This window comes from Lathyrus oleraceus, chromosome 7 (assembly GCF_024323335.1).
Source record: "Lathyrus oleraceus cultivar Zhongwan6 chromosome 7, CAAS_Psat_ZW6_1.0, whole genome shotgun sequence".
NCBI classification, from domain to species: Eukaryota; Viridiplantae; Streptophyta; class Magnoliopsida; order Fabales; family Fabaceae; genus Lathyrus; species Lathyrus oleraceus.
Window position 1 is genome coordinate 273,889,916 of NC_066585.1, and position 26,316 is coordinate 273,916,231.

Sequence of the window (26,316 nt, forward strand, 5' to 3'; positions counted from 1 at the left end):
GCTCTGATCCTGGTGACAGAATGTATCAAGAGCTTGTATCTTCAAAGGTACTAGTCTAAATTCTTGGTGGGCAATAAACAGTTTGTCATCTCCAGGTCAAGTACTGAAGCAAGCTGAGTACAAATGTCTTGCTCCTGCCACCTCAGAATTGCTCTGGGCTCAGTTTTTACTAACTGAACCCAAGGTGTCTTACTCCACTCATATTGTTCTGTGTGATAATATGAGCACCATTGCACTTGCTTGCAACTCTGTTCTTCGTGCACGCACAAAGCATGTGGAACTTGACTTGTTCTTTGTTAGAGAGAAAGTGTTCAGCAAGCAACTCAAGGTCATTTATGTATCTGGTTAATCTCAAAGTGTTGATATACTTCCTCCCTCTAGGTTTGAAGATCTCAGAAGTAAGCTCCTTGTGTGTGACTCTGCTGAAATCGCCCAAAGTGCAGCTTGAGAGGGGCTATAAAGGAGTTACTCATGTAATATTGTAGGATTTAATAAGTAAACTCACATGAGCTTACTGTAGGCATGTTGTACACTAACATAACATGTGTAACTAACTGTAACAGAACTGTAGAACTCTCTAACACAGTTAGATGCAATTAGACCACATGAGCTTATTGTAGGCATGTCGTACAATAACCCAGCATGTGTAACCAATTGTAACTGAACTGGCTAATACAGTTAGATGTAGTTAGATTAGATCTAACAACTTATAACTAACTGACAGACAAGTCACAGCCAGACTCAGGCCTTACACGTTACAACAGATCACCAATTAGATCTATAAATAGATTTGATCTAATGTAATTTAAGAACAATAGAAATACAATTTAGATTTTCTCCATAGATTCCAAGAGAATCATGGCTAATATTCGCTCGCCTAGGTCGTTAAATACTTGTTTTTATTTAAAACATTAGATTATTAACTGAAGTAGGTATATGTTTGTGTTTAGCAAGCTCACGCATCTCACAATACTTGGGGTCACATCAAATGTTCAAAATATATCAGCTGCGTGTTGGTTCGTAACGTTTATTGATGAATGTACTTGGGTTACTTTGGTCTACTTGCTTAAGCAAAAATCCAAAATCAGTTCTTTATTTCCTCAATTCTTCATGGGTTAAAAATCAATTTGGTGTGAGTATTAGGTCTGATAATGTCAAAGACTACCGTAATCCTAGTCTTAATTCTTTCTGTCAAAAAGAAGGTATTGTATTACAACACCCCAACAAAATGACATTGTTGAGAAGAAAACGAGCACTAGTTCATACACATGTGTGGGGTCCATCAAATGTTCCTGTTGAATTAGGAGACTAAGAGACCTTTTGAATAAACCGTGTGTCTTGAAAAGCACTACGGAGACTTTATTATATATAGAGAGATTATAACTAATTACATGATATAGTCGATGTGAGACTATTTGATATACACATATTCTTAATACTATATTTACAAATATCAACACTCCCCCTCAAGCTTGAGCATATAAGTCAAATGCACCAAGCTTGTTACATATATAATTAGTTCTGGGACTTCGCAGAGATTTTGTAAACACGTCTGCCAATTGATCATTAGAGTTGACAAAGTTTGTGATGATGTCACCTGATTCAATTTTCTCTCTGATAAAGTGACAGTCTATCTCAATATGTTTAGTCCTCTCATGGAAGACTGGATTTGAAGCAATGTGCAATGCGGCTTGATTATCACAAATAAGTGTCATTGGTCTTGCTTCTTCAATTTGAAGTTCCTTGAGCAACTGTTTTAACCAAATAAGTTCACATGTTGCCATTGCCATGGCCCTATACTTTGCCTCGGCGCTTGATCTTGCTGACAGAGATAATTTTTCTTATTATTGATTAGAGCAGCCTGTGCTCTTAAATAGAATACAATATATTTAGGAAAGGAAATTCCTAATAAATACTTATCATTTCCCTCAATCAATTCTATAAGTAAGGACCAATAATTTCTATAAATACATACACAGCTAATCAAATCCTATTTATGGGATTTTAATCCTATTTAACTATAGAATATATCACTAATTAACACATGTACAGCTCGTTCTGACACTCCCCCTCAAGTTGGAGAGTGGATGTTACTCATTCCCAACTTGCCGATAATAGATTGCAATGTAGAACCACTTAATCCTTTTGTAAGAACATCTGCCAGCTGATTTCCAGTTGATACAAATGGTATACATATTGTCCCACTATCCAATTTTTCCTTGATGAAATGTCTGTCTACTTCGACATGCTTCGTTCTATCATGTTGCACTGGATTATGTGCAATGTTTATTGCTGACTTGTTGTCACAATATAGTTTCATGGGTCCATTCCATTCAATCTTTAGGTCTTGTAGAATTATTTTCAGCCATAGGAGTTCACAAATACCTAAAGCCATAGCCCGAAATTCTGCTTCTGCACTTGACCTCGCAACAACGTTTTGTTTTTTGCTCCTCCAAGTCACCAAGTTTCCTCCAAGAAAAGTACAATATCCGGATGTGGATCTTCTGTCATCTACTGATCCAGCATAATCAGCATCTGTATAGGCTTCCAAAGTAATTCCTTGACCCTTTGTAAATAGAATTCCTTTTCCAGGAGTGCCCTTCAAGTATTGCAAAATTCGGTAAACAGCTCTAAGATGATTTTCTTTGGGATTATGCATGAATTGACTCACCACTCCCACTGCATAAGCTATGTCTGGCCTAGTGTGAGATAAATAGATTAACTTTCCAACCAACTTTTGATAGGATTCTCTGTCCACAGTTGCATCTTCAACAAATTCACTAAGTCTGTGATTTTGTTCAATTGGAGTTTCTACTGGTTTGCATCCCAATTTACCAGTTTCAGATAATAAATCCAGCACATACTTCTGTTGAGAGATGAAAATACCGTGACGAGAGTGTGCCACTTCAAGGCCCAAAAAATATTTTAATCTGCCCAACTCTTTTACTTCAAACTCTTTTAGCAAACACACTTTTAGGCTATCCATTTCTGCTTGATGATTTCCTGTTACAATTATATCATCCACATAAACAATTAGTGCAGTAACTCCCCCTAAGGCTGAATGCTTAGTAAACAAAGTGTGATCTCCCTGACTTTGTTTATATCCCATATCTTTCATCACAGTGGTAAACCTGCCAAACCAGGCCCTAGGGGACTGTTTCAGTCCATAAAGGGCCTTCCTTAGCTTACAAACTTTGTCTTTCTCAAAGTTAAACCCAGGTGGGACCTCCATGTAAATTTCCTCTTCAAGGTTGCCATGTAGGAAAGCATTCTTGACATCAAATTGCTGCAAATTCCATCCATAGTTAGCTGCTAGAGATAACAAAATTCTGACAGTGCTCATTTTTGCGACAGGAGAGAAAGTCTCATGATAGTCAATCCCATATGTTTGTGTGTACCCCTTAGCTACTAGTCTTGCTTTATACCTTTCTAGTGTTCCATCGGACTTGTATTTAAGGGTGAATACCCATTTACAGCCAACAAGTTTTTTGTCATTAGGAAGCTCTACTAACTTCCAAGTTCCATTTTTCTCAAGTGCATCCATTTCAACTTTCATAGCTTCTCTCCACTCTTTGCTATCTAGTGCTTCGGTAACATTTTTTGGGATAGCGGTAGTGTTTAAATGAGCAAGAAAACTTCTATGATTGTTGGACAAATTATCATAGGATATAAAGTGAGACATTGGATACCTTGGCCTTTTTGTACATGCTCTAACATCCTTCCTTATTGCAATTGGAAGATCTCTAGCATCCATGGATATATTCTGCTCCTCTAAATCAGTCCCAACAACTTCAGTTTCAGGGGGCACAATTTGCTCCTCTAAAACAGTCTCATTGATTACAGTTTCAAGAATTGGGTCAGATTCTGGGACTTGCACAGGTTGGATAATAGGTGCTGCCCTTCTTGTGTAAACTTGTAGTGGACGAGTAGCATTAGAAGTCTGTAATGAAGTGGTTATAGGACTTGACTCGGGAGTCTTGGGCATAAAAGAAAGGTCTTTGAACAAATCATCCTTATCTTCGATGCATTCCTTCTCCCCCTGAAGATAAGGTTTGGAAAAAAAGGATTCGGTTTCGACAAAAGTGACATCAATAGACACAAAATTCTTTTTTGTTGTAGGTTGATAACACTTGTAACCTTTTGGGGTAGGCGAGTAACCAAGAAATATGCATTTAATAGCTCGGGGATCAAGTTTTCCTCGATGTGGAGAATGAACATGGACAAATGACACACACCCAAAGATCCTAGGAACTAGGTGGTTTGAAGTTTTGAAATTTGGGTAGAATTTGGAGAGGAGCTGAATGGGGCTGTTATTCTGAAGAATTTGAGAGGGTAAGCGATTAATCAAGTAGGCTGCAGTAAGAGCAGCCTCCCCCCAATATTGTTTTGGAACATTTGTGTGGAATAAAGATGCTCGGGTAACATTGAGAATATGCCCAATTTTTCTTTCAGCCATCCCATTTTGTTGTGGGGTGTGGACACATGATGATTCATGAATAATACCATGTTCAGTGAAAAAGGAAGACAATGTTTGATTAAAATAATCTTTGGCATTGTCAGAACGAAACCGTTTAATGGTAGTCTCAAATTGGGTTTTTATCATTTGAAAAAACAATTTAAATATTTGAGTGACTTCACTTTTTTGTTTTAAGAGATACATCCATGACACTCTAGTACAATCATCAATAAAAATGACAAACCAACGGGCCCCCGATATATTTGGGATATTGGATGGCCCCCAAACATCACTATGGATTAAGGAAAAAGGAGTAGACATTCTTTTATTATTATTAGGAAAGCTGACACGTTTGTGTTTAGCAAGTTCACAATCATCACAGTGAAAATTTTCTAAGTTTATACCTTGAAACAAGGTGGGAAACATATTTTTGAGAGTGCTAAATGAAGGATGACCCAACCGGAAGTGACGCAACCAGATTTCTTTATTGAGGGAAGGAATAGATTCTGACAACAAAGACAGTGGAAGTTGACTCTTAATGCTACTTGTCTCACGCGCTTCCATAAGAAGGTAGAGCCCATTGTCCTCTCTAGCAAGTCCAATCATCTTCCCCGTTTCCTGATCCTGAAATTTGCAAAGTGTAGGAGTGAATGTTACCAAGCATTGTAAATCTGTTGTAAGTTTGTGAATAGATAACAGTTTGGCAGATAATTTGGGCACATGCAAGACATCTCTCAACATTAAATTTTGACTTAGTGGAATATCTCCCTTTCCTGCAACAGTAATAAAAGTGCCATCTGCAGTGACAATCTTTTTATTACTTGGACACGGTGTGTAAGAGATAAACTCTGTAGAGGAATGGGTCATGTGATTCGTAGCCCCAGAATCAACAATCCATGTCCCTTTTCCTGTAGATTGTAAAACACTAAGAGCATAGGGATGAGAACTACCTGATAATGCCATGGAAGAACTACCTGTGTTTGTGGGTTTGACTAAAGAGTCTAGTAGTTCCCTTAGTCTTGTAATTTCTTCTGAATTGAAATCAGCAGTAGGTTTGGAATGACTTTCCTTGACAACACTTGATTGGACCAAGTGGACATGTGTTGGTCCTCCTCGTTGAATGCCTTTGGTGTTCCAATTTCGGTTCTGATTTGGCGGTTTTCCATGAAGTTTCCAGCATCTGTCTTCGGTGTGCCTTGGCTTCTTGCAGAAGGTACACCATAGAGAATCCTTGTTATCCCCTCTTTCAATCTCCATTTTGGGAGCTCCTCCGGTTTGCCCGTTCTTCCATTGGTCAATGTTCTTCTCTCGACTTTGTGCTACTAAGGCTGAACTTTCAGTTGATTGAGGCTCCATCATCACTCCTCTTCGTGATTCTTCTGTTCGAAAGGCAGCCATGGTTTCATTTAGTGAGGGTAATTCTTTTCCGAGTACTTGAATCCTTATTGGATCAAACTCATTGTTCAAACCGGTTAAGAACTTATAGATTCTATCCTTCTCCTTATAATTTTTTAGTAAAGTAGCATCTGCAGTGCATTTTGCTTCAAAATGTTCATAGTGATCCAACTCCAACCATAGATTTTGTAGAGTTTGGGCATACTCGCTAATGGACTGATCTCCTTGCTTGGTAGTTGCAATCTTCATCTTAATTTCGTAAATTTGTGCAGCATCACCAACCTTGGAATAGTTTTCTTTACAGCTGTCCCACACCTCTTTGGCAGTCTTCATGAATATGCATGCGTCACTAATCTCAGGCACCATGGAATTCCATAGCCATGATATTACAACAGCATCTTCTTCATCCCATGCAGCAAATTTCCCGTCTGTAGCTTCTGGAGTATCCTTTCCAGTAAGATGATTCAATTTGCCCTTCCCCTTTAAAAAGGTTTGGACAAAATGAGACCATTTGAGGTAGTTTTTACCATTGAGACGAAGGCTAGGTTGAACATTTTTCAGCTCAACAGAGCCGGTGTTTGGGGCAGGGGTATTAACTGGTTCAGACATTCTGAATTTTGTTGGGAAAACCGGCAAGATAGACCGTAAAATAAAATCGGCAATGCAGGCCGCACAGCGGAAACAATGGCAATGCAGGCCACAATTTTTAACAGGCTCCTATGGATTTTGGAGCTCTGATGCCATGACAGAGATAATTTTTCTTATTATTGATTAGAGCAGCCTGTGCTCTTAAATAGAATACAATATATTTAGGAAAGGAAATTCCTAATAAATACTTATCATTTCCCTCAATCAATTCTATAAGTAAGGACCAATAATTTCTATAAATACATACACAGCTAATCAAATCCTATTTATGGGATTTTAATCCTATTTAACTATAGAATATATCACTAATTAACACATGTACAGCTCGTTCTGACACTTGCAATTACATTTTGTTTCTTACTTTTCCAGGATATAAGGTTTCCTCCAACAAGTACACAATACCCAGAGGTGGATCGTCTATCAATGGGTGACCCTGCCCAATCAGCATCGGAGTATCCAACTATCTGAGTATGTCCTTTATTTTCATACACTAGACCTTTTCCTGGAGCACATTTGATGTATCTCAGAATCCGGATAACAGCATCCATGTGTTCCTGACAAGGGGAGTTTAAAAACTGACTTACGACACTAACTGCAAAAGAAATGTCTGGACGAGTGACGGTGAGATAATTCAACTTTCCAACCAATCTTCTATACCTTCCTGAGTCAGATAAAGGCTCCCCCTGATTGGGTAGTAGTTTGACACTTGGATCCATAGGAGTATCAGCTGGTTTAGCATTCAACAAACTTGTTTCTTCCAAAATATCCATAGCATATTTTCGCTGAGAAATCACCAAACCATCTTTAGATTGAGCTACCTCAATACCCAAGAAATAGCGAAGTTTACCAAGATCTTTTGTCTGAAATTGATTCGAGAGATGTTGCTTTAACTGGAATATACCCTACTGATCACTACCAGTTATGACAATATCATCTACATACACAATAAGATAAATACACCCTTGGACTGAGTGACGATAAAAAACAGAATGATCAGCTTCACTACGGATCATACCAAATTGTTGTACTACAGTGTTGAATCTGCCGAACCAAGCTCTCGGAGATTGCTTAAGACCATAAAGAGACCTGTGTAGCCTACACACCATATTCGATGACTCCCCCTGAGCAACAAATCCAGGTGGTTGCTCCATATATACTTCCTCTTCAAGATCACCATGTAAAAAAGCATTTTTGATGTCAAGTTGATGAAGAGGCCAATGTCGAATGGCTGCAATGGCTAGAAGAAGTCTAACAGATGCCATCTTGGCTACAGGCGAGAAGGTATCACTATAATCCAATCCAAAAATTTGAGTGTATCCTTTGGCTACCAAACGAGCTTTAAATTGATCAATCTTACCATCTGGACCAACCTTCACTGTATAAAGCCAACGACAACCTACTAAAGATTTCCCATGGGGTAGAGGAACCAGTTCCCAGGTACCACTGCTTTGAAGAGCACACATTTCATCAATCATTGCTTGCCTCCACTCAGGGTGAGATAATGCTTCACCTGGAATTTTCGGAATAGAAACAGAAGACAAAGAAGACAAACAAGTATACCGCAAAGGGGAAAGACGATGATAACATAAATCAATATAATGTGGAGAAGGATTTCGTGTTTGACGTATACCTTTTCGAAGGGCAATCGGAAGATCGGACTCAGGTTGCAAGATCAGATCCGGTGATGACGGAGGTGTCGGAGGAGAGTTTTCAATGACCTCAGGGACAGGTATGACTTCAAGGACAGGTATGACTTCAGGGACAGGGACGACAGGCGTTGGGTGACGACGCTGATATGTTTGAAGTGGTCGAGAAGTGGGTGGGTCAGGAGCCCTAGATTGATGGGGGATAATGGTAGGCGGGACATTAATAACTGCCGGAAAAGGTGTGGGAGTACTTTCTTGAATGGGTTCTGGAGTTACGTGACTGGACTCGAAATATGGAACCGACTCGAAGAAGGTAACATTGGCCGATACTAGGTATCGTTGTAAAGTATGTGAATAACAACGATAACCTTTTTGGGATCGATGATAACCAAGAAAGACACACTTTAGTGATCGAGCTGAGAGTTTATCAAGACCAGGAGAGAGATTGTGTACAAAACATGTGGACCCGAAAACTCGAGGAAGAATTGGATGAAGTGGGGAATTGGGAAAAAGGATTGAATGAGGGATTTTATTGTTAAGGACAGATGAGGGCATGCGATTTATAAGGTAACATGCCGTTAGCACAGCATCCCCCCAAAACCGAAGTGGAACATTACCATGGAGAAGTAGGGTCCGAGTGGTTTCTACAAGATGCCGATTTTTGCGTTCGGCTACCCCGTTTTGTTGAGGTGTGTGAGGGCAAGATGTTTGATGGAGAATACCATTGCATGACATAAAATTTTGAAATTGTTGGGATAAATATTCACGGGCATTGTCACTTCTTAAGATACGGATAGACACACTGAATTGAGTTCTTATTTCTTGATAGAATTGTTCAAAAATAGAAAATAATTCAGACCTATTCTTTATTAAAAATAACCACGTGCAACGTGAAAAATCATCAATAAAGGTGACAATACCTAGACTCAAGAGTAGAGACAGTACGCGAGGGACCCCAAACATCGATGTGAACTAAAGCAAAAGGGGACGAAGTTCGTTTATTGACTCGATTGGGAAACTGACCACGAGTGTGTTTCCCTAGCCGACACGACTCACAATGTAAATTAGATACCTTCGATAAATTTGGCACCAACTTATGTAGTTTGGAAAGACTGGGATGACCTAACTCAACCCTACAAAACCGGTTCAAACCGGTTGGTAGAGTGAGGGTTGTCCCCACTTATAAACTCATGTTCAGGCCATATATTGTCCGATGTGGGACTCTTAACACACCCCATCACGCCCAGGACTGGACATCTGGAGCGTGGAAATAAATGGTGGGTGGCCCGATAGCGGAAACCATAGTAGGTGGCTCACCGGATCTTAAACCAGGTTCTGATACCATGTTAAGAATGTGTGATTTGGGCCTAACTGAGCATGTATAGTGAGTGGAGAATCTTTGGTTGAGCATGTCTGAGATGACACTAAGAGGTAATAAAGGCCTTGAGACTCACATCCGACACCAATCGTCCGTCCCGAACTTCGATCCTGCAGGGTAACATTATTGTTAGTGAAGGTGACACTACAATCAAGAGAACGAGTTAAACGACTGACTGAAAGTAAATTAAATGGACAATTAGGTACATAGAGGACAGAAGTAACAGAGAGAGAAGGTAGAATTTGAACAGAACCAATCCCTTCAGATCGGGTTTGAGAACCATTGGCAGAAGTTATAGTAGGTAAGAAACCGGATGTAGAGAGGGAAGAGAAAAGATTTTTATTACCGGTAACATGATCAGACGCACCAGAATCAAGGATCCAAGATCCAAGAGAAGATGATTGAGAGAGACAAGCAGATGAATTACCAGTGTGTGCTACCGAAGCAGTAGAATCTAAGTTCTGATAATTCTGATACCACCTGAGGAAATCATCGTAGTTTGGCGTAAAGTTATGAGGAGTAGCCATGAGTATCGGATCTGAAACAATTACCCTATGGAGAGTGGAGCGGTGAGAAAATTGTCGGGATCGACCGACGGAGTTGCTGTCACGTGCGGAGGTTTCTGCCGATGAAAAGTGGGGAGCGGCTGGATCGGAAGAGGCGCTTTTGCTGGAAGGTTACCGGAGAATTTTGAAAAATGAGAGGCAAACCGGAGTGATGACACGGTTTGCACAAAAAAAAAAAATCACCGGAAGACAGTGGGTCAACCGGGTAAAGCACGGCGAAGAAAGAATTGCCTCTTAGCAGGCTCTAGATACCATGTTGAATTAGGAGACTAAGAGACCGTTGAATAAACCGTGTGTCTTGAAAAGCACTACGGAGACTTTATTATATATAGAGAGATTATAACTAATTACATGATATAGTCGATGTGGGACTATTTGATATACACATATTCTTAATACTATATTTACAAATATCAACAGTTCCAAATATACCAAGTGTGTGTTGATTCATAACGCTCATTGATGATTGTACCTGGGTTACTTTGGTTTATTTGCTTAAACAAAAAGCTTATATCAGTACTGTGATAGAGGCAACACTGATATCATTGGATATTCAGATGTTGATTGGGCAGAAGATGCAAGTGATAGACGTTCTACATCCGGTTATTGTATTTTTATTGGTGGAAATTTGATCTCATGGAAGAGTAAAAAGCAAACAGTTATTGCTTGATCAAGTATAGAAGTTGATATTGAGTCATGGTCCGTACCACATGTGAGCTCTTGTGGTTAAAGGATTTACTTCAGGAACTTCCGTTTTGTGAAGTCGGCCTTATGGAACTTGTATGTGATAACCAGTCAGCTTTGCACCTCTCCTCCAATCCAGTGTTTTATGAGAGGACAAAGCATATAGAAATCGATTATCACTTTCTTAAAGAGAAGATTACCACTGGGACCATCAAAAACTCCTTTGTTGATTCCAAGGATCAACTTGTTGACCTCTTTACAAAGTCTCTTTGGAGACCTCAGATTACTTACATATGTGACAAGATGGATGCTTATGATGTATATGCACCACCTTGAGGGAGAGTGTTGAGATATAATATTATTTTTATTATTAGTATTTATTGTTTTTGTTCAACTTTCCGCCTTAATTACGGTCTACCCCTAGTCGCCTTAATTGCAGCACCTTGGCTTGCCTAATCGTAGCCCCTAACATCTTTGTTGTGTTAGCTTTGAAGGGGTGGATTTAGTCCCACATTGCTTAGAGATATGGTCTGTGTTGTGTTTATAAGTGGGGGCAATCCTCACCTTACAAGTCGGTTTTGTAGGGATGAGTTAGATCAACCCAAATTCTGAAATGGTATCAGAGCCTATCCTAGATCCATTGTAGGGTTTCCCGCATCGTCCACGCTTCGGGCTCATTGAGGCTCAAGCGTAAGGGGGGTGTTGGACTTTCCACCTTAATTGCGGTCCGCCCTTAATCACCTTAATTGCGGCACTTTGGTTTGCCTAATTGCAGCCCCTAACACCTTCGTTGTATTAGCTTTGAAGGGGTGGATTTAGTCTCATATTGCTTAGAGATATGGCATGTGTTGTGTTTATAAGTGGAGACAATCCTCACCTTACAAGCCTATTTTATAGGGATAAGATAGGCCAACCCAAATTCTGAAAGTTTTATTGTTTTTTAATTTTTAGTATTATCTTTCCCCTAATTAATGGGATGGTTAGGAGGCCTACACCTAGTATATCTTTTTCCGAATGAGTGGGATTAGTTAGGAGGTTTATATATATATATATATATATATATATATATATATATATATATATATATATATATATATATATATATATATATAAGAAATTCAAATTCAAATGATACAAGTGTAAAATTGAAGAACGCGAAGGTATTGCAGCTGATAAGGAAATGTATCAAGGATTAGTCAGAAAGCTTAAATACTCATCACATATTAGACCTGATGTTGCTCTTGTTTAAAGCTTAATCAGCCAATTCATATACTGATCAACGGAGATTCATTTACAAGTTATGCTCTGAATTGTGCAATAATTGAAAGGAACACTGGGTAGTAAAGTTCATGGCGATATCATCAGGGATAAGCTAATTATTATGGTTGATGTTGAAATACAAGAGACTAAGAGACATTTGAATAAATTGTGTCTCTTAGTCTCTTGTATTTCAACATGGTATCAGAGTCTCGTTTAAGATCCGGTGGGCCACCTACTATGGTTTCCGCTATCGGGCCACCCACCATTTATTTTCACGCTCCAGATGTCCAGTCCTGGGCGTGAGGGGGGGTGTTAAGAGTCCCACATCGGACAATATATGGCCTGAACATGTGTTTATAAGTGGGGACAATCCTCACTCTACCAACCGGTTTTGTAGGGTTGAGTTAGGCCCAACCACATTTCTTAACAGTTGAAATTGATCTTAGAAGAGTTGAGGATAAAATGTGACAAACCAATGAAATTTTATTGGTATAATAAGTTTGCTATTAGCATTGCTCATAATCTAGTGCAACATGATAGAATTAATCATATTGAAAATGACAAACACTTCATTAAAAAAAAATAGATATTGGTGTTAATTGCACTGCATGTGTCTCTTGTCAAGGCAACTTGCAGATTTTCTAACTTAAAGGGCTGAATATCAATAACTTTGAAATGATTGTTTTTAAGCTGGAAAGAATAAATATTCATTCACCAATTTGAGGGAGTGTTATAAATAATTAAATTTTACTTTTGTTATTTTTATCATTTTTTATAGTAACTTGTATTCGGACCCTTAGTTCATTAATAGCGCTCATTAGGTTTAAATACTCTATATTAAGAGACTAGCGCTTGTACATTATTCATGCCGAAAGATATAATATTCAGTTTTCACACCTACTATTGTTCAATCAAATAAAAGTATTGTTGATAATTCAATTTTATAGTTTTCAACAGTATCTCCCTTTCTATCTGAAACTTAACAGGTAGAAATGATTTGTTGGGATTCGTGTAGTGCTTATACCAGGTATTTATAGAGAGCTTACAGATTAAAATTCTAACAGAACAGGTTTGAAGCAAAATCTAACTAATCAGAATTCTAAGTCTATTGCAGCACTCACACTGCAAAATCTTTCAAAACAAGCATCCATATATTGAGTGTCCTAAGTTGCAATGTTGTCTATCCAAGTGTATCGAATAAAAGACCGAAGACAAAATAATACTAGAATCAAACCAACACAAAAATTCAAAGATAAGCACAAGAATGCATGAAAGATATTGTTAGCCATACCTGATATTGTCAAGGGGTAGTCATTGCTGTTTTGCTCACAGTCAATTAAAAGCATTCTAGCCAGTCTGCCAGAAAGCAACCATGACCCACTGGAAACAGACAGAATGACTGGGAGATGTAACTTTATATGAAATAAAATACAGTAGTGCATGACCACCCAAAAAAATGCATAAGCAAATGTGACATCATAAAATAGAGGACTGAACGATTAAAACAACCCATGGTTAACAATATCTTATGATACATGAGTCATTCTCGAATTAAAAGCAAAAGTGAACCTAATCACTACAAATTGTCATGGACACATTTGCAGCATGTATATCAATTAATTCTAATGGATCACAACTCCCTCAACTTATGGTTTTTGCATAATCCACTTCTATTTACTTAAAAAGGGCCATATGTTTATTGGCCGTGTATCCTATGATTCATAATAAGATCCGATTCATAATAAGATCCGATTCACAATTTGGAAAATAGGCATTCTGATTAATGCTTTGAATCTTGATTTGATAACCGTCCCTTTCTTTTTACATGGGCAACAATGCAGAGCCAATTTCGTGAAGATGACAAAGTGCCTATTTGTATATATGTATGCTATTTTAAAATAGGATTTTACCTTGATAAGTCATTACTGCTTACACTGAACACAGCAGTCTGCAAAGTGATATCAAATAGATTTGCATTTAGAGCAACTGCTGTAACATTAGATGGAGAACTGGATAAGAAATGGAAAAAATTAGTCAACCTTTTCTTGACAACATAATCAATTCCCAAACAAATGAAGATCCAACATGGAGATAACCTAAAACAATCCTTCGAAATACAAGTTTTTAACTCTTGAGACTTAAGAGATACAAATACAGATCAAATACTTGATTAGCACAAATTGTTTAACTTCATTAAAAAGAGTAAGTTAAATTACCAAATCAACATGACACCCAAAATCTTAACACCCATTGACATAAGCGCAGCACCGTGGGAATTCAGAGGCAGGTTTTTTACTAGATTGCAAATCATCTCAACCACCCTGTAAGATAAAGTAAAGTAAACCACTAAAAAATATACAAAAGATACTAAACAAACAAGTGAAGATAAATGTACACAAATTATACAACTAATCAAGGACAAAAATTCTAAATGAAAATTTACCAGACATTCTTTTCAACCTGCTCATTTGTCAGGTCAATAGCACGAAATTGCATGGAGTTGCTAATGTCCATCATCGCAAAACAAACAGCCTGCAAAGAGCAAGTAAATCTCTGAGAAAAAAGAAGGGGCAAAGTTTTGGTACATAAAAATACAAGAGTTTTATAAAGCTTAGACTACACTTCTTGAAAATACTTTTTTAGTATAAGCAACTTCAAGTTTCAACAGAGTCCATGCTTGATTCAGTCAAGCTAGTAGTGACAAAGAACCATAAGAGACTCATAAATCAGGGCTTAGAAAAACAGAATATCTGAAAAGTGAAGCAGAATCATAGTCCCCACGCCAAAACAGACAGTAATAAAAGTAAACTATTGATAAATGTTTAGAGCCTCATGATACTCAAAAGAAAGACTTAATCTTGAACCAAAAAAAAACATTGTGTTACTTTTCTAATAATATGTGGATTATTAACATTCTAACTTTCTCCTAATATTTGATAAATTTATTACAAAGCTGAGGCATTGAAAGAGGCCCTGAATCTGATCCAACAAATAATAACAACAAAGGTATAAGTCCAATTAAGTCAAAATAAACAATCAATTATAAAATTCATTAGGTAGACAAAAAGATTACTCCAAGACAATTGTTGCACAGATCTTGTCGTTAACTTAAGCTATTTAACACATTTAATCTCGTCACACGATGCCATTAATGAGAAATATCATACTGTATTGTTTTTAAGCTTTCATTACGCATCCATAAATCAGTCATGAAAGAATCAAATTGGAGATAAATGCCCAATGAAACTAACCAACTTACAGTATTAAAGGACACCAATCTATTGAGCAGGTCAAGAGTGAAAAAAACTTCCTCCTTGTTATTCAGATACATATCTTGGGCCAAGTGTAAGAGTAACACATATACTCCAGATGGGGAATACTAGAAATATGAAAATTTTGTCAGCAGGGAATTGTGCAATTGAGATTATATTGATGAGATGTAAACAGTCTCTAAAGTACACTAAAATTCATAATGAGTATAAAACACAAGCAGCATTTACAAATGCCGACTAAAAATAATAGAAAACAAAAACACCAGCATTTATTTTATTACCACAAAAAAATAATATTTCAGATTGCAAACCCGATACCAATGAATTGACAGAGAATTCCAAATATTTTGGTACTTTGGAATTGGCAAGCATGTAAATTCGGTGAAACCAAATGTAAAATGCATATCTAAAATAGGCTTAGGTGAACAGCAATGAATTGGTTTTTTTAGAACTAAAGAATATTAAATAAAAACTGATATCTTTCTATTATGAACTTTCAGAACCAGCCCCACTAGATGTGATGAGCATGATTCAGAGGTTCACTGGCTATTCGAAACCTATGGCAAAAAGGAGACAAAGTAATACAAGAATAAGCAATAACATTTTATAAACAAAAATTGAAGTAATTTATTTCCAAACCACCAAAAATTGGTTGTGAAGAAAATTTATGATTATAGACCATCACAAGTTACAGTAGGCACTTCAAAGTAAATTAAAACATAATAACAAGATATGGAGAATTCACCTCCCATCGTACAAGGGCAGTTTTCTCTCCAACAACTTTCAAGACACGCCCACGAGTTCCAGATGGAACAAACAAGCCTTCAATTCCAGGAACCTGCACTGCCTGTTGTGCCTCAAGAATATGGGAGACATCATCTGCTAGCAAATCACTACTGATCTCGAACAAGGAAGATATACCAACAGACCTATCTAGAAAGGTATACCTGTTGAAAAACTGCACCCATAAAAAAGGCTACCAACGATTGAAGAAGAAAAAAATGTTCCTTCAAATTTGAGAGACCAATTGCATTGTCATATTCATTCCAATATATGAGATAACAGGAAAAGGAACATGAAATTTGTGTACTTACACACATTCTGCAGGCCAAGTTCCTTCACAAAGGGATGAAAGGAGTTTTACAAGTTCTACTGTCCTGAAAGGGAACTCACTCTCTATGTTGCAAAGAAGAGACCGAATTGGACCATCAATAAAACTTCCCTTGTCCCAAAACTGAATACACAGAGATTCCTGAAATTATATGAGCAGAATCGTTCATCAATAAATGATCACCAGCAGATATTGTGATACTGGAGCAATGAATGAACTGAAGGGCTATGATTATATATCCAAACCTCTCCACGATAAATCTTGCAGATAATATCCAGTATCAAAGCAGAGTTACCGTCCTCAGGCTGTACCTTTGTTGAAGTAGACCAAATGAGAAAGTGAAAAAAATCCTTGAAGCTAACTACAGATTTTACAACCATACCTGAAGGTTGATCTCATAAGATGCAATAAATGCAGATATGAATGTCCTCAGAACACTGCGGTAACCGGAAACTGGGCCCTGAATGGACATTGAAAAAGCATAAACCCATAAGCACAACTTAGTATAGTATAAAGAGAATGTTTCATCACAGAGAAAAGAGGCCACAGTCAAGGTTTAACAAAAATAAAAAATATCATCCATTATAACAACTTATGCTACACAGGAAGAACGACTCACATCATAATCCTTCAAAATGTCGCACTGAAGAATTTCAAGACAATAGTGTAATGATCCTGCCTCAAAGGCTTGACGAACATAACCAATGTGATCAATCTCCTGGATACAGAGAAAATAAAAGGGTCAAAATTGTTATATGCACAAATGCTGGAGTAGTAAATAAAAATTTCAAATATAACTTAACCACATACCATGAGCTCATTGTTCTCATCTTTTCCCGGGAGTGTAGAGAGTAGATAAAGAAACACTGCCCATGCTAGAACTAGAGGACCAGCTTCATTCATTTCAAAAGCACTGAAAGTAGAAACTAGTGTATCCATCTCTTGCACATCAGTAAAGGAGAAAGTAGATGCACCTTTCCTGGAAATCCAAACAGATTTTGCAACAAAAAAAATAATATTAATTAGAAAAACAACCATAAAATACACAGATTTTGCAAGCCTACTGGACTACTTTAATAAGAAGACCACAGAAACATCACTAGGAACTAAGACTTAGGCTTAAAATCCACAGTTCTAGCTGATGAATATCAAAGGCTAGCAAGTAAAATTAATTAAAATACTAAATTATAGATAAAATCAAAGAACTCTAGCAATGACTTCAAGGAGGGGGTTTGATGTATTACAGTGAAAAACAGAACAGGACAAAATATGCATTTTCTTCCCAAGTTCCCAATTGAAAAATATGGAAAATGAACTAATTACTGTGAGATTCAGGATTGAACATCTTCCCTGTGTTTGCTTCCTCAACTAGAAGATACTTTAAGAGAGAGTGGAATTTATTGTACGTTCAAGACAAAATATGGCACACCGCATTCAGCTCAGCATTTAGTAAGTTCATCAGAAATGAGGCTTCATATTATGGCATTGCAACTTTTAGTATATAATTGGTTTAACCAAAATGTACTTTCCTCATAAGTACTGTTTATGATGTTGTTGATATTTGTATATATTTAGAATAGAATATTCTGTAGCATATTCCTTAAATATATTGTAGTATATACCTTATGTAATTAATACAATTTACTGTGTAATTCCCTATATAATAGAACTTCCGTAGTGCTATTCAGTCACACGGTTTACCTTAATGTCTCTCTTTCTCTCGTACTTCAACAGATGTAAACAGAGACTAGTCTAACCTGTAAGGTGTTTCGTCATGAACCATTTGAAGAAGATTCTCCAAGTTTAGGGTTTCTATTAAAATAAGCAGCAGCTGAACTTTGACATAATAAGACAACTGCTGTGCTTCAGAAGTAATTGACAGCTTTCCTAAGTTATATTCACCAGCTAAGATCCCCTGAATCAAAAGATAATCTTGAACAAGGATTTGACTTATGAAAATATCACAAAACAAACCAAGTATAAGTAGAAATATATTAACATACCTTGTAAATAGAACCAAACTTCTTCCATATCCCACTACCACACGTACAAAATGGGTCATAATAGGCTAGAAAAAGAATGTCTAAAACCAAATTGTCTTCAATTAGAGTCTCCTCGGCCCATAGAGTAAACAGATCAACATCCTTCAAGCATTCCACAGTTCAGTAAATGGAGTCATTGAGCAATAAAATTTTCATTTACAACTCATATTATGAACATACCAATCAAAAACAAAGTAAATCCCCAAAAAAAGTTCCCAATTTTAAGTGTTTCACATGTTGCACAAGTTAATCTACTGGTACAACATCCATAGCTCGGAGACACAGCATTCTAATCAAGATTCAAGAACATGTAAAGGAGTGGCAAGACAATCCTATACAATAGCACTTGGCTATAAATTTTGCAACATATGCCTAGATTGAAAAGGCTGCATATATATATATATAAGCTATTTGATGATCACATGTTGGACACAAGTTAACTACCCGTCTTATACGGCATATGCATAGATTGAAAAGGCTGCATATATATAAGCTATTTGATGGTGCATGGAGACTGAACATACCATTTGCTCAGGGTAACTGCAGGATAAAAGACCCTCCAAGAAAGATACTAATTTACTTTCCAGTCCATCATGAAATAGCTCTTTTGCCTCCTCCTTCACATAATTGTTTTCAGACACAGGACCAATGTATACTGCATGAAATGTCAAGTTCTAAGTAATACTAGCAAGAAAATTCAACCAAGACAAAGTAGACTAGTAGCTGTCTTCCATACAAAAAATTGGCAGAGCAAGTACCACATAGACATGAAAACGACATGACACTTACTAGCACGCATGAGAATCCACCTGATGCACTTCAACAAACACTGCCGCTCCTTGTAATATTGAATTAATATCTTCATAACAAGATAGAAAACATGTCAGAAACAGGATATTAAAAGCATGTCACACTGGTAAAACTGTCGGCAATTCAGCACTACTCTTTTAGCAAAAAAAAATCCACGTGAAATATCTCTCAAACAAAAACTTACTGAGTTTGGAAGTAGCTTAAATACCAACATATTATAAACCCTCATATATGCAAAAAAGGCAATATAGAGAAACAACATGATTAATATTAATAACATTAAAGATAAAATACGTAAAGAGGAAGAGCCATAGAGGTTTCAAACTGAGAGAACACGATGACAAGAAGTTCTATATGTGTGCGTGTAGAGAGAGTGATAGAAACCAACTGATATAGAAAAGTAAATAGGGAAAATCCCTTTGATTACAAAATAATATCGTAGAACTTCGAGGGTCTGCATTAAAATGGCCTCTTTCCAATCCAATTCCAAGATATCTTCTCTCTCAATCACCCCCTTTATTTATAGATAACACTTTCATTCTCCTAATTAATTAATTCTTATTATAATTGTAGTGCAGCTACATATGACAGTTATTTTTAATAAAAACTGCCTACTAGTAAATAAACTACTGCCCGGTAATAAAACTGTCTAATAATATTAATTAACAAGACTTATTATTATTACTATCTTAATTAAGGCTTATATCTAACAATACTCCCCCTAAACTATCACCTTGTCCCCGGGGTGATTACTAGAGAATAAAATTGAAAGCAATAATTACAAAACTATTGTATCGGCATCCTTCAACCCAATACCACCCCTTGGGTCCCACACTTGGGAGGACAATTCACCAAGCCTTTTGAGATTATTGCAGTGGCATTTGTTGGGCTCACACTTAGGAGGACAATTCACCAAGCATTTTGAGATTATTGCATTGGCATTTGTTGGCCTTCCTCTGTAGGTTGGAGAATGCGGTGAATCTCTTTGTAGTCGTTGTGCTGCAGACAACAACACTCTAGTCTATCAGTTTCGTTGGTGGAAATACAGCCGACATGTAAGAAAATCCTTTACTCTTCTCGGCCACTGACCCTTCCTCTCTAGCGGTTAGATTCACCTTGGGTGGTGGTTCTTTCACGAACAATTTTGTTTTCTTGATTGTACTTTGTTGCGTGCCTCCAATTTCCTCTTCTCGCTCAGTTTTCTCCATTTTTGCTTTTATCTTTGAACGATCTGAAACACCAAACTCACGGCCTCCTTCTTTATTAGGGTTCTCTTCTTTGCTCCTTTTTTTTACCATGAATATTCTAATTTCTTGATATTTTCCTTGATTTCACAATCAATTTTGGTTCTTGATTCTCTACTGAATCAATTTCGGGCCGAAATTGCTTGAGAATTGCCTCTGTAAAATTTCCCCAAGCGGCAATTGGATTGGCCGAAACCCATAATTGGTACCATGTGACGACTCAACTACTCATCCAATGCGCAACTCTTGGTATTTGATCTTCTTCTTTACATACACCTCCTGCGTCAAAATATTTCTCAGCCTTGATCATCCATTCAGCAACATCCCTTCCTTCAAAGATTAGTATTTCTAGTTGTAACTCTTTAAGTTCTCTTCTCCAATCTCTAATTTCTTTGAACACTTCACCAACAAGGTTAAGTATTCCTTCCATTCTTGATGACAATTCCATTTTGTTCTCTGGTTTTTTTTATTTCCTCTCCTGGATCATAAATGTTCAGAAACCAACTGATATAAAAAAATAAATAGGGGAAATTCCTTTGATTACGAAATAATATCACAAAACTTCGAGGCTCTGCACATCCCAAATGCCAAAATAGCCCATTTTCAATCCAATTCCAAGATATTCTCTCTCTCAATCATACACACCCTCCCCCCTTTCTCTCTCTTCTCTAGTTATAGACAACACTTCATTCTCCTAATTAATTTTTTTTTGCCAAGTGTTGGACTTTCCGCCTTAATTGTTGTCCTCCCCTAGTCACCTTAATTGTGACACTATGGTTTGCCTCATTGCAGCCCCTAATACCTTCATTATGTTGGCTTTGAAAGGGTAAATTTAGTCCCACATTGCTAAGAGATATGGCTTGTGTTGTGTTTATACATGGGAACAATCCTCACCTTACAAGTTGATTTTGTAGGGCTGATTTAGGCCTAACTCAAATTCTAAGATGGTATTATAGCCTATCCTAGATCCATTGTTGGGCTTCCCGCATCGTCCATGCTTTGGGCTCATTGAGGCCCAAGCGTGAGGGGGTGTTGGACTTTCCGCCTTAATTGCGGTCCGCCCCTAATCACCTTAATTGCAACACTTTAGCTTGCATCATTGCAGCCCCTAACACCTTCATTGTGTTGGTTTTGAAGGGGTTGATTTAGTCTCACATTGCTAAGAGATATGCCTTGTGTTGTGTTTATAATTGGGGACAATCCTCACCTTACAAGTCGGTTTTGTAGGAATGAATTAGGCCCAACCCAAATTCTGAGATCAAGCATTCACTTAACTAATCGATATTCTCTCTCTCAATCACTCTACTAAATTAGTTTCAGGCCCAAATTGCTTGAGAATTGCCTCTGTAAAATTTCCCCAAGCGGTAATTGGATTGGCCGAAACCCATAATTGGTACCATGTGACGACTCAACTACTCATCCAATGTGCAACTTTTGGTATTTGATCTTCTTTACATACACCTCTTGCATCAAAATATTTCTCAGCCTTGATCACCCATTCAGCAACATCCCTTCCTTCAAAGATTAGTATTTCTAGTTGTAAATCTTTGAGTTCTCTTCTCCAATCTCTAATTTCTTTCAACACTTCACCAACAACGTTAAGTATTCCTTCCATTCTTGATGACAATTCCATTTTGTTCTCTGGTTTTTTTTATTTCCTCTCCCGGATCATAAATGTTCTGATACCAGTTGATAGAAACCAATTGATATAAAAAAGTAAATAGGGGAAATTCCTTTGACTACAAAATAATATCGCAAAAACTTCGAGGCTCTGCACATCCCAAATGTCAAAATAGCCCATTTTCAATCCAATTCCAAGATATTCTCTCTCTCAATCACACCCCCCCTCTCAATCCAATGTGCAACTTTTGGTATTTGATCTTCTTTACATACACCTCTTGCATCAAAATATTTCTCAGCCTTGATCACCCATTCAGCAACATCCCTTCCTTCAAAGATTAGTATTTCTAGTTGTAACTCTTTGAGTTCTCTTCTCCAATCTCTAATTTCTTTCAACACTTCACCAACAACGTTAAGTATTCCTTCCATTCTTAATGACAATTCCATTTTGTTCTCTGGTTTTTTTTATTTCCTCTCCCGGATCATAAATGTTCTGATACCAGTTGATAGAAACCAATTGATATAAAAAAGTAAATAGGGGAAATTCCTTTGACTACAAAATAATATCGCAAAAACTTCGAGGCTCTGCACATCCCAAATGTCAAAATAGCCCATTTTCAATCCAATTCCAAGATATTCTCTCTCTCAATCACAACCCCCCCCCCCTCTCTCTCTCTCTCTTCTCTAGTTATAGACAACACTTCATTCTCCTAATTAATTTTTTTTCAAGTGTTAGACTTTCCGCCTTAATTGCGGTCCTCCCCTAGTCGCCTTAATTGCGACACTTTGCCTTGCCTCATTGCAGCCCCTAATACCTTCATTGTGTTGGTTTTGAAGTGGTGGATTTAGTCCCACATTGCTAAGAGATATGGCATGTGTTGTGTTTATAAGTGGGGGCATTCTCACCTTATAAGTCGGTTTTGTAGAGATGAGTTAGGTCCAACCCAAATTTTGAGATGGTATCAGAGTCTATTCTAGATCCATTGTTGAGCTTCCTGCATCATCCACGTTTTGGGCTCATTAAGTTCCAAGTGTGAGGTGTCTTGGACTTTCCGTCTTAATTGCGGTCCGCCCCTAGTCGCCTTAATTACGACACTTTAGCTTATCTCATTGCAGTCCCTAACACCTTCATTGTGCTGGCTTTGGAGAGGTGGATTTAGTCTCACATTGCTAAGAGATATGGCATGTATTGTGTTTATAAGTGGGGGCAATCCTCACCTTACAAGCCGTTTTTGTAGGAATGAGTTAGGCCCAACCCAAATTCTGAGATCAAGCATCCACTTAACTAATCAATATTCTCTCTCTCAATCACCCAACCCCCCCCCCCCCCTATTTATAGACAACACTTCATTCTCCTAATTTATTTTTATTTTTATTGTCAAGCATTCTCCAAATTAATTAGTTCGTATTCTAACAGTTACATATGACAGTTATTTTTAATAAAAAATGCCTACTAATAAATAAACTACTGCCTATTAATAATAAAACTGTCTAATAATATTAATTAACAAGACTCATTATTATTACTATCTTAATTAAAGCTCATATCTAACAGAGAGCTCTTGTAGTGAGATTAAAATGGAAAAGTCGCTTTAAGCCAATTCCGTTGGTAGTTGTGTGTGGACATCAGATGCAAAGGGCGCGGGTTCGAACCCGCGACATCCCACTTGTTCACCTTTAAATGGTGAATTTCAACCACTAATATGGGAAACAAATGCATATACATGGAACTTATGGAACACGTGTGGCATTAGATCTTCTACAAAAGCCCAAATATGTACCATGAAATATGGTATGCACAATTATACGCCATTATTAGAATTTATAAACTACTTGTGTGAGATACATATATAGCTCTAGACTAGCTATGAATGAATGTAGGGTAAGGCAACTCAGGTTGCAGGTTTAAGCTAGCTATATAAGTTCTGAAACTCTACTGTAACAAAATCAGTTTTTGCAATAACTGTTTTTCGAAGTAATGAAACATTTTCCAATCAGGGAGGGGTGATGTGTATATCTCTAGCTATTCTAGTAGCTTCTTTCTATTAACTTTCTGTAGAAGCTTCTTCTCCCTTCTCCTGCCACATCAGCATATTTAACAAAAAGTTAGTTATGACTGAGTGTAGGTCAAGGAAACTAAGTGTGCAAGTTTAGGCTAGCAATATAAGTTCCTAACCTCTGCTGTAACAGAATCAGCTTTGGTGGAATGAAGTACTTTCCTCTCAATTCTCTCACATCTTACACTACTGAGTTTATATTTTTCACGGAGAGAATCTTTGAGAGGATTCTATGAACTTGGGTCGAATTCAATTCTGTTTTGAATGAAATGAATCAATGCTAGGATCATTCTCTTATATAAACTAGCTAGGGAATATAAGCTTCTAGATTAGGCTGAGTGAAGAGCTGTCAAAAGTGTTATAGATTCAGTTTTGATAGTTCTGGGTTTGTTACAATCTGTTTCAACTAACTGAATGTTAGTTGAGGCCATAGGTAACTAATTAAATGTTAGTTGGGACTGTTCATATAACTGTCAGCCATTCAAAATATTATGTCAAATCTCCAAACTCCCAACCACTACTCTAAAGTCTCAAACAATAAACATGTAATAAGAATCTATAAATAAAATTTGGAAGACTTCACATAACTCACTTTAGTCATTTTATTTGAATTATGCCAGGTGATAGCATATGAGATCAGACAAATCCTTTGAAACAGAGTAACAAAGTATATGAGCATTGTATAAACTTTGTATAAACAATAAAGCAGAACACGGCTGCAATGTTATATAAATGAATGGCAAGATGGACTGAAATACTTACGGTGTGGAGAAACTCTGGAAACGTGGAATCAGCAGCCGCACCGTTATGTTCAATGAACCTTTCAACAACTATGTACGATTGAACCTCGTCTAGTAGCTGAAATAAACATGAAAAGCAATAGATAACATCCATAAAACCATCAGCAGAATTCCCATGACAAATTAACATTAACAGTTGATATTCCCTAACCCATAATAAAGAAGTCTAAAAACAAAAATGTTCATTGAATACTGACAATATCACTTCCAATCGAGGGATGACTTTTCAAAATTCAATGTCAAAACATAGTTTGAATTTTCTTTCAGAAATTAACTCAATTCTGGATCCCAAACATATAGATAACAACGATATTGATAATAATACAGTAATGATCAGTTAAGGCTACAACATTCGCGAGCAAAGACGAGGAAGTAACTAACCAAACAGGAGCTAATTTGCAGAGCTTTATCTTTCAAGTGAGATTGAATAGTAAGCTGCTGAGATCCAATTTTCAGCTTCTTTGAATTCAGAGCTTCCTTGGACTTCTGATTCGGCGGTTTGAAGGAAGAAAGTGCATTCAAGAACCAGACATGATTATCCTTCAACTTCTTTGCCTAAAAGCAGCAAAAGGAATCGAGTAAATGCACAAATTGAGCTGCGAGTGAAGAAACGTAGAAATGTGTGAAAGTTTACCAAATTCAGTGAGAGATCCGAGGAGAGGGAGGAATTTTCAAGCTCCGTGAAGAGGAGAGTGAATGAGTCCCACCACAGAGACACGTCTACCGAGCTTGTATCGGCCATTGTTGGAGGAGAGAACGAGAACGAATTGAATGCAAAACCCTAGCGCTAAAAAAACCCAGAAAATGGAAGGGTTTAGTTTAATCTTTTTATTTGATTGTTCTCTTTTTCGCGCTTTCTCTAGTGGTGTCCCTATGGACTGCGTGGATTCTGCTTCTAACTTGTGAAACAATGAGTCTTGCCAAGACATTTTATTTTTTTACTTCTCAAAAATTACTTGGTGATTTGTTAAAGGTGGCGAAATTTTATTTTTGAAATGATTTTGTAGAAGGAGAAACTTTAAAATAGTTCAATAAAAGAAAATAAGATACATGAATAAGAAATTTTATTTTTGAATTGCTTTTGTACTATAAATCATTTTAAAAAGTCAACATAGTTCGTTGTTAACTTCTTTATTTTGATATTTCGCTTTCTACGTCCGAAGAAAATAGTATACATTATGACTAAAAATCGAAGGAAGATATTTCGTTTTCTTCAATTGTTTTTGTCTTCACCCGTGAGGGTAATCTTGATGGAGTCTTTCTTGATGTTTGTCCATCTTCAGATTGGGGTGTTTTGATCCCTGGTAAAAATCACAGAATATGTAGT

At 37.2% G+C, this 26,316-nt stretch overlaps 1 protein-coding gene across 2 annotated transcripts in view; it reads right to left on the reverse strand.

Annotated features, from left to right (window-relative positions):
* LOC127108172 (uncharacterized) overlaps positions 1-25,899 on the reverse strand; it is a 36,230-nt gene extending 10,331 nt beyond the window's left edge. The window contains exons 1-18 of one of the 2 annotated variants that reach the window (XM_051045597.1): positions 25,624-25,899; positions 25,371-25,544; positions 24,952-25,047; positions 19,248-19,317; positions 18,983-19,113; positions 18,420-18,560; positions 18,174-18,331; positions 17,227-17,395; positions 17,036-17,134; positions 16,799-16,876; positions 16,662-16,721; positions 16,400-16,557; positions 16,051-16,252; positions 15,293-15,412; positions 14,477-14,565; positions 14,250-14,354; positions 13,944-14,042; positions 13,325-13,413 (exon numbers count right to left, since the gene is read on the reverse strand). In XM_051045597.1, coding sequence (XP_050901554.1) covers positions 13,325-13,413; positions 13,944-14,042; positions 14,250-14,354; positions 14,477-14,565; positions 15,293-15,412; positions 16,051-16,252; positions 16,400-16,557; positions 16,662-16,721; positions 16,799-16,876; positions 17,036-17,134; positions 17,227-17,395; positions 18,174-18,331; positions 18,420-18,560; positions 18,983-19,113; positions 19,248-19,317; positions 24,952-25,047; positions 25,371-25,544; positions 25,624-25,731 — 2,146 coding nt within the window. In that variant the 5' untranslated portion in view covers positions 25,732-25,899. Of the gene's footprint in view, positions 1-13,324; positions 13,414-13,943; positions 14,043-14,249; positions 14,355-14,476; positions 14,566-15,292; positions 15,413-16,050; positions 16,253-16,399; positions 16,558-16,661; positions 16,728-16,798; positions 16,877-17,035; positions 17,135-17,226; positions 17,396-18,173; positions 18,332-18,419; positions 18,561-18,982; positions 19,114-19,247; positions 19,318-24,951; positions 25,048-25,370; positions 25,545-25,623 lie in introns of both variants that reach the window. The other variant, XM_051045596.1, reaches the window with a different exon arrangement.
* Between the last annotated feature and the right edge of the window lie 417 nt (positions 25,900-26,316).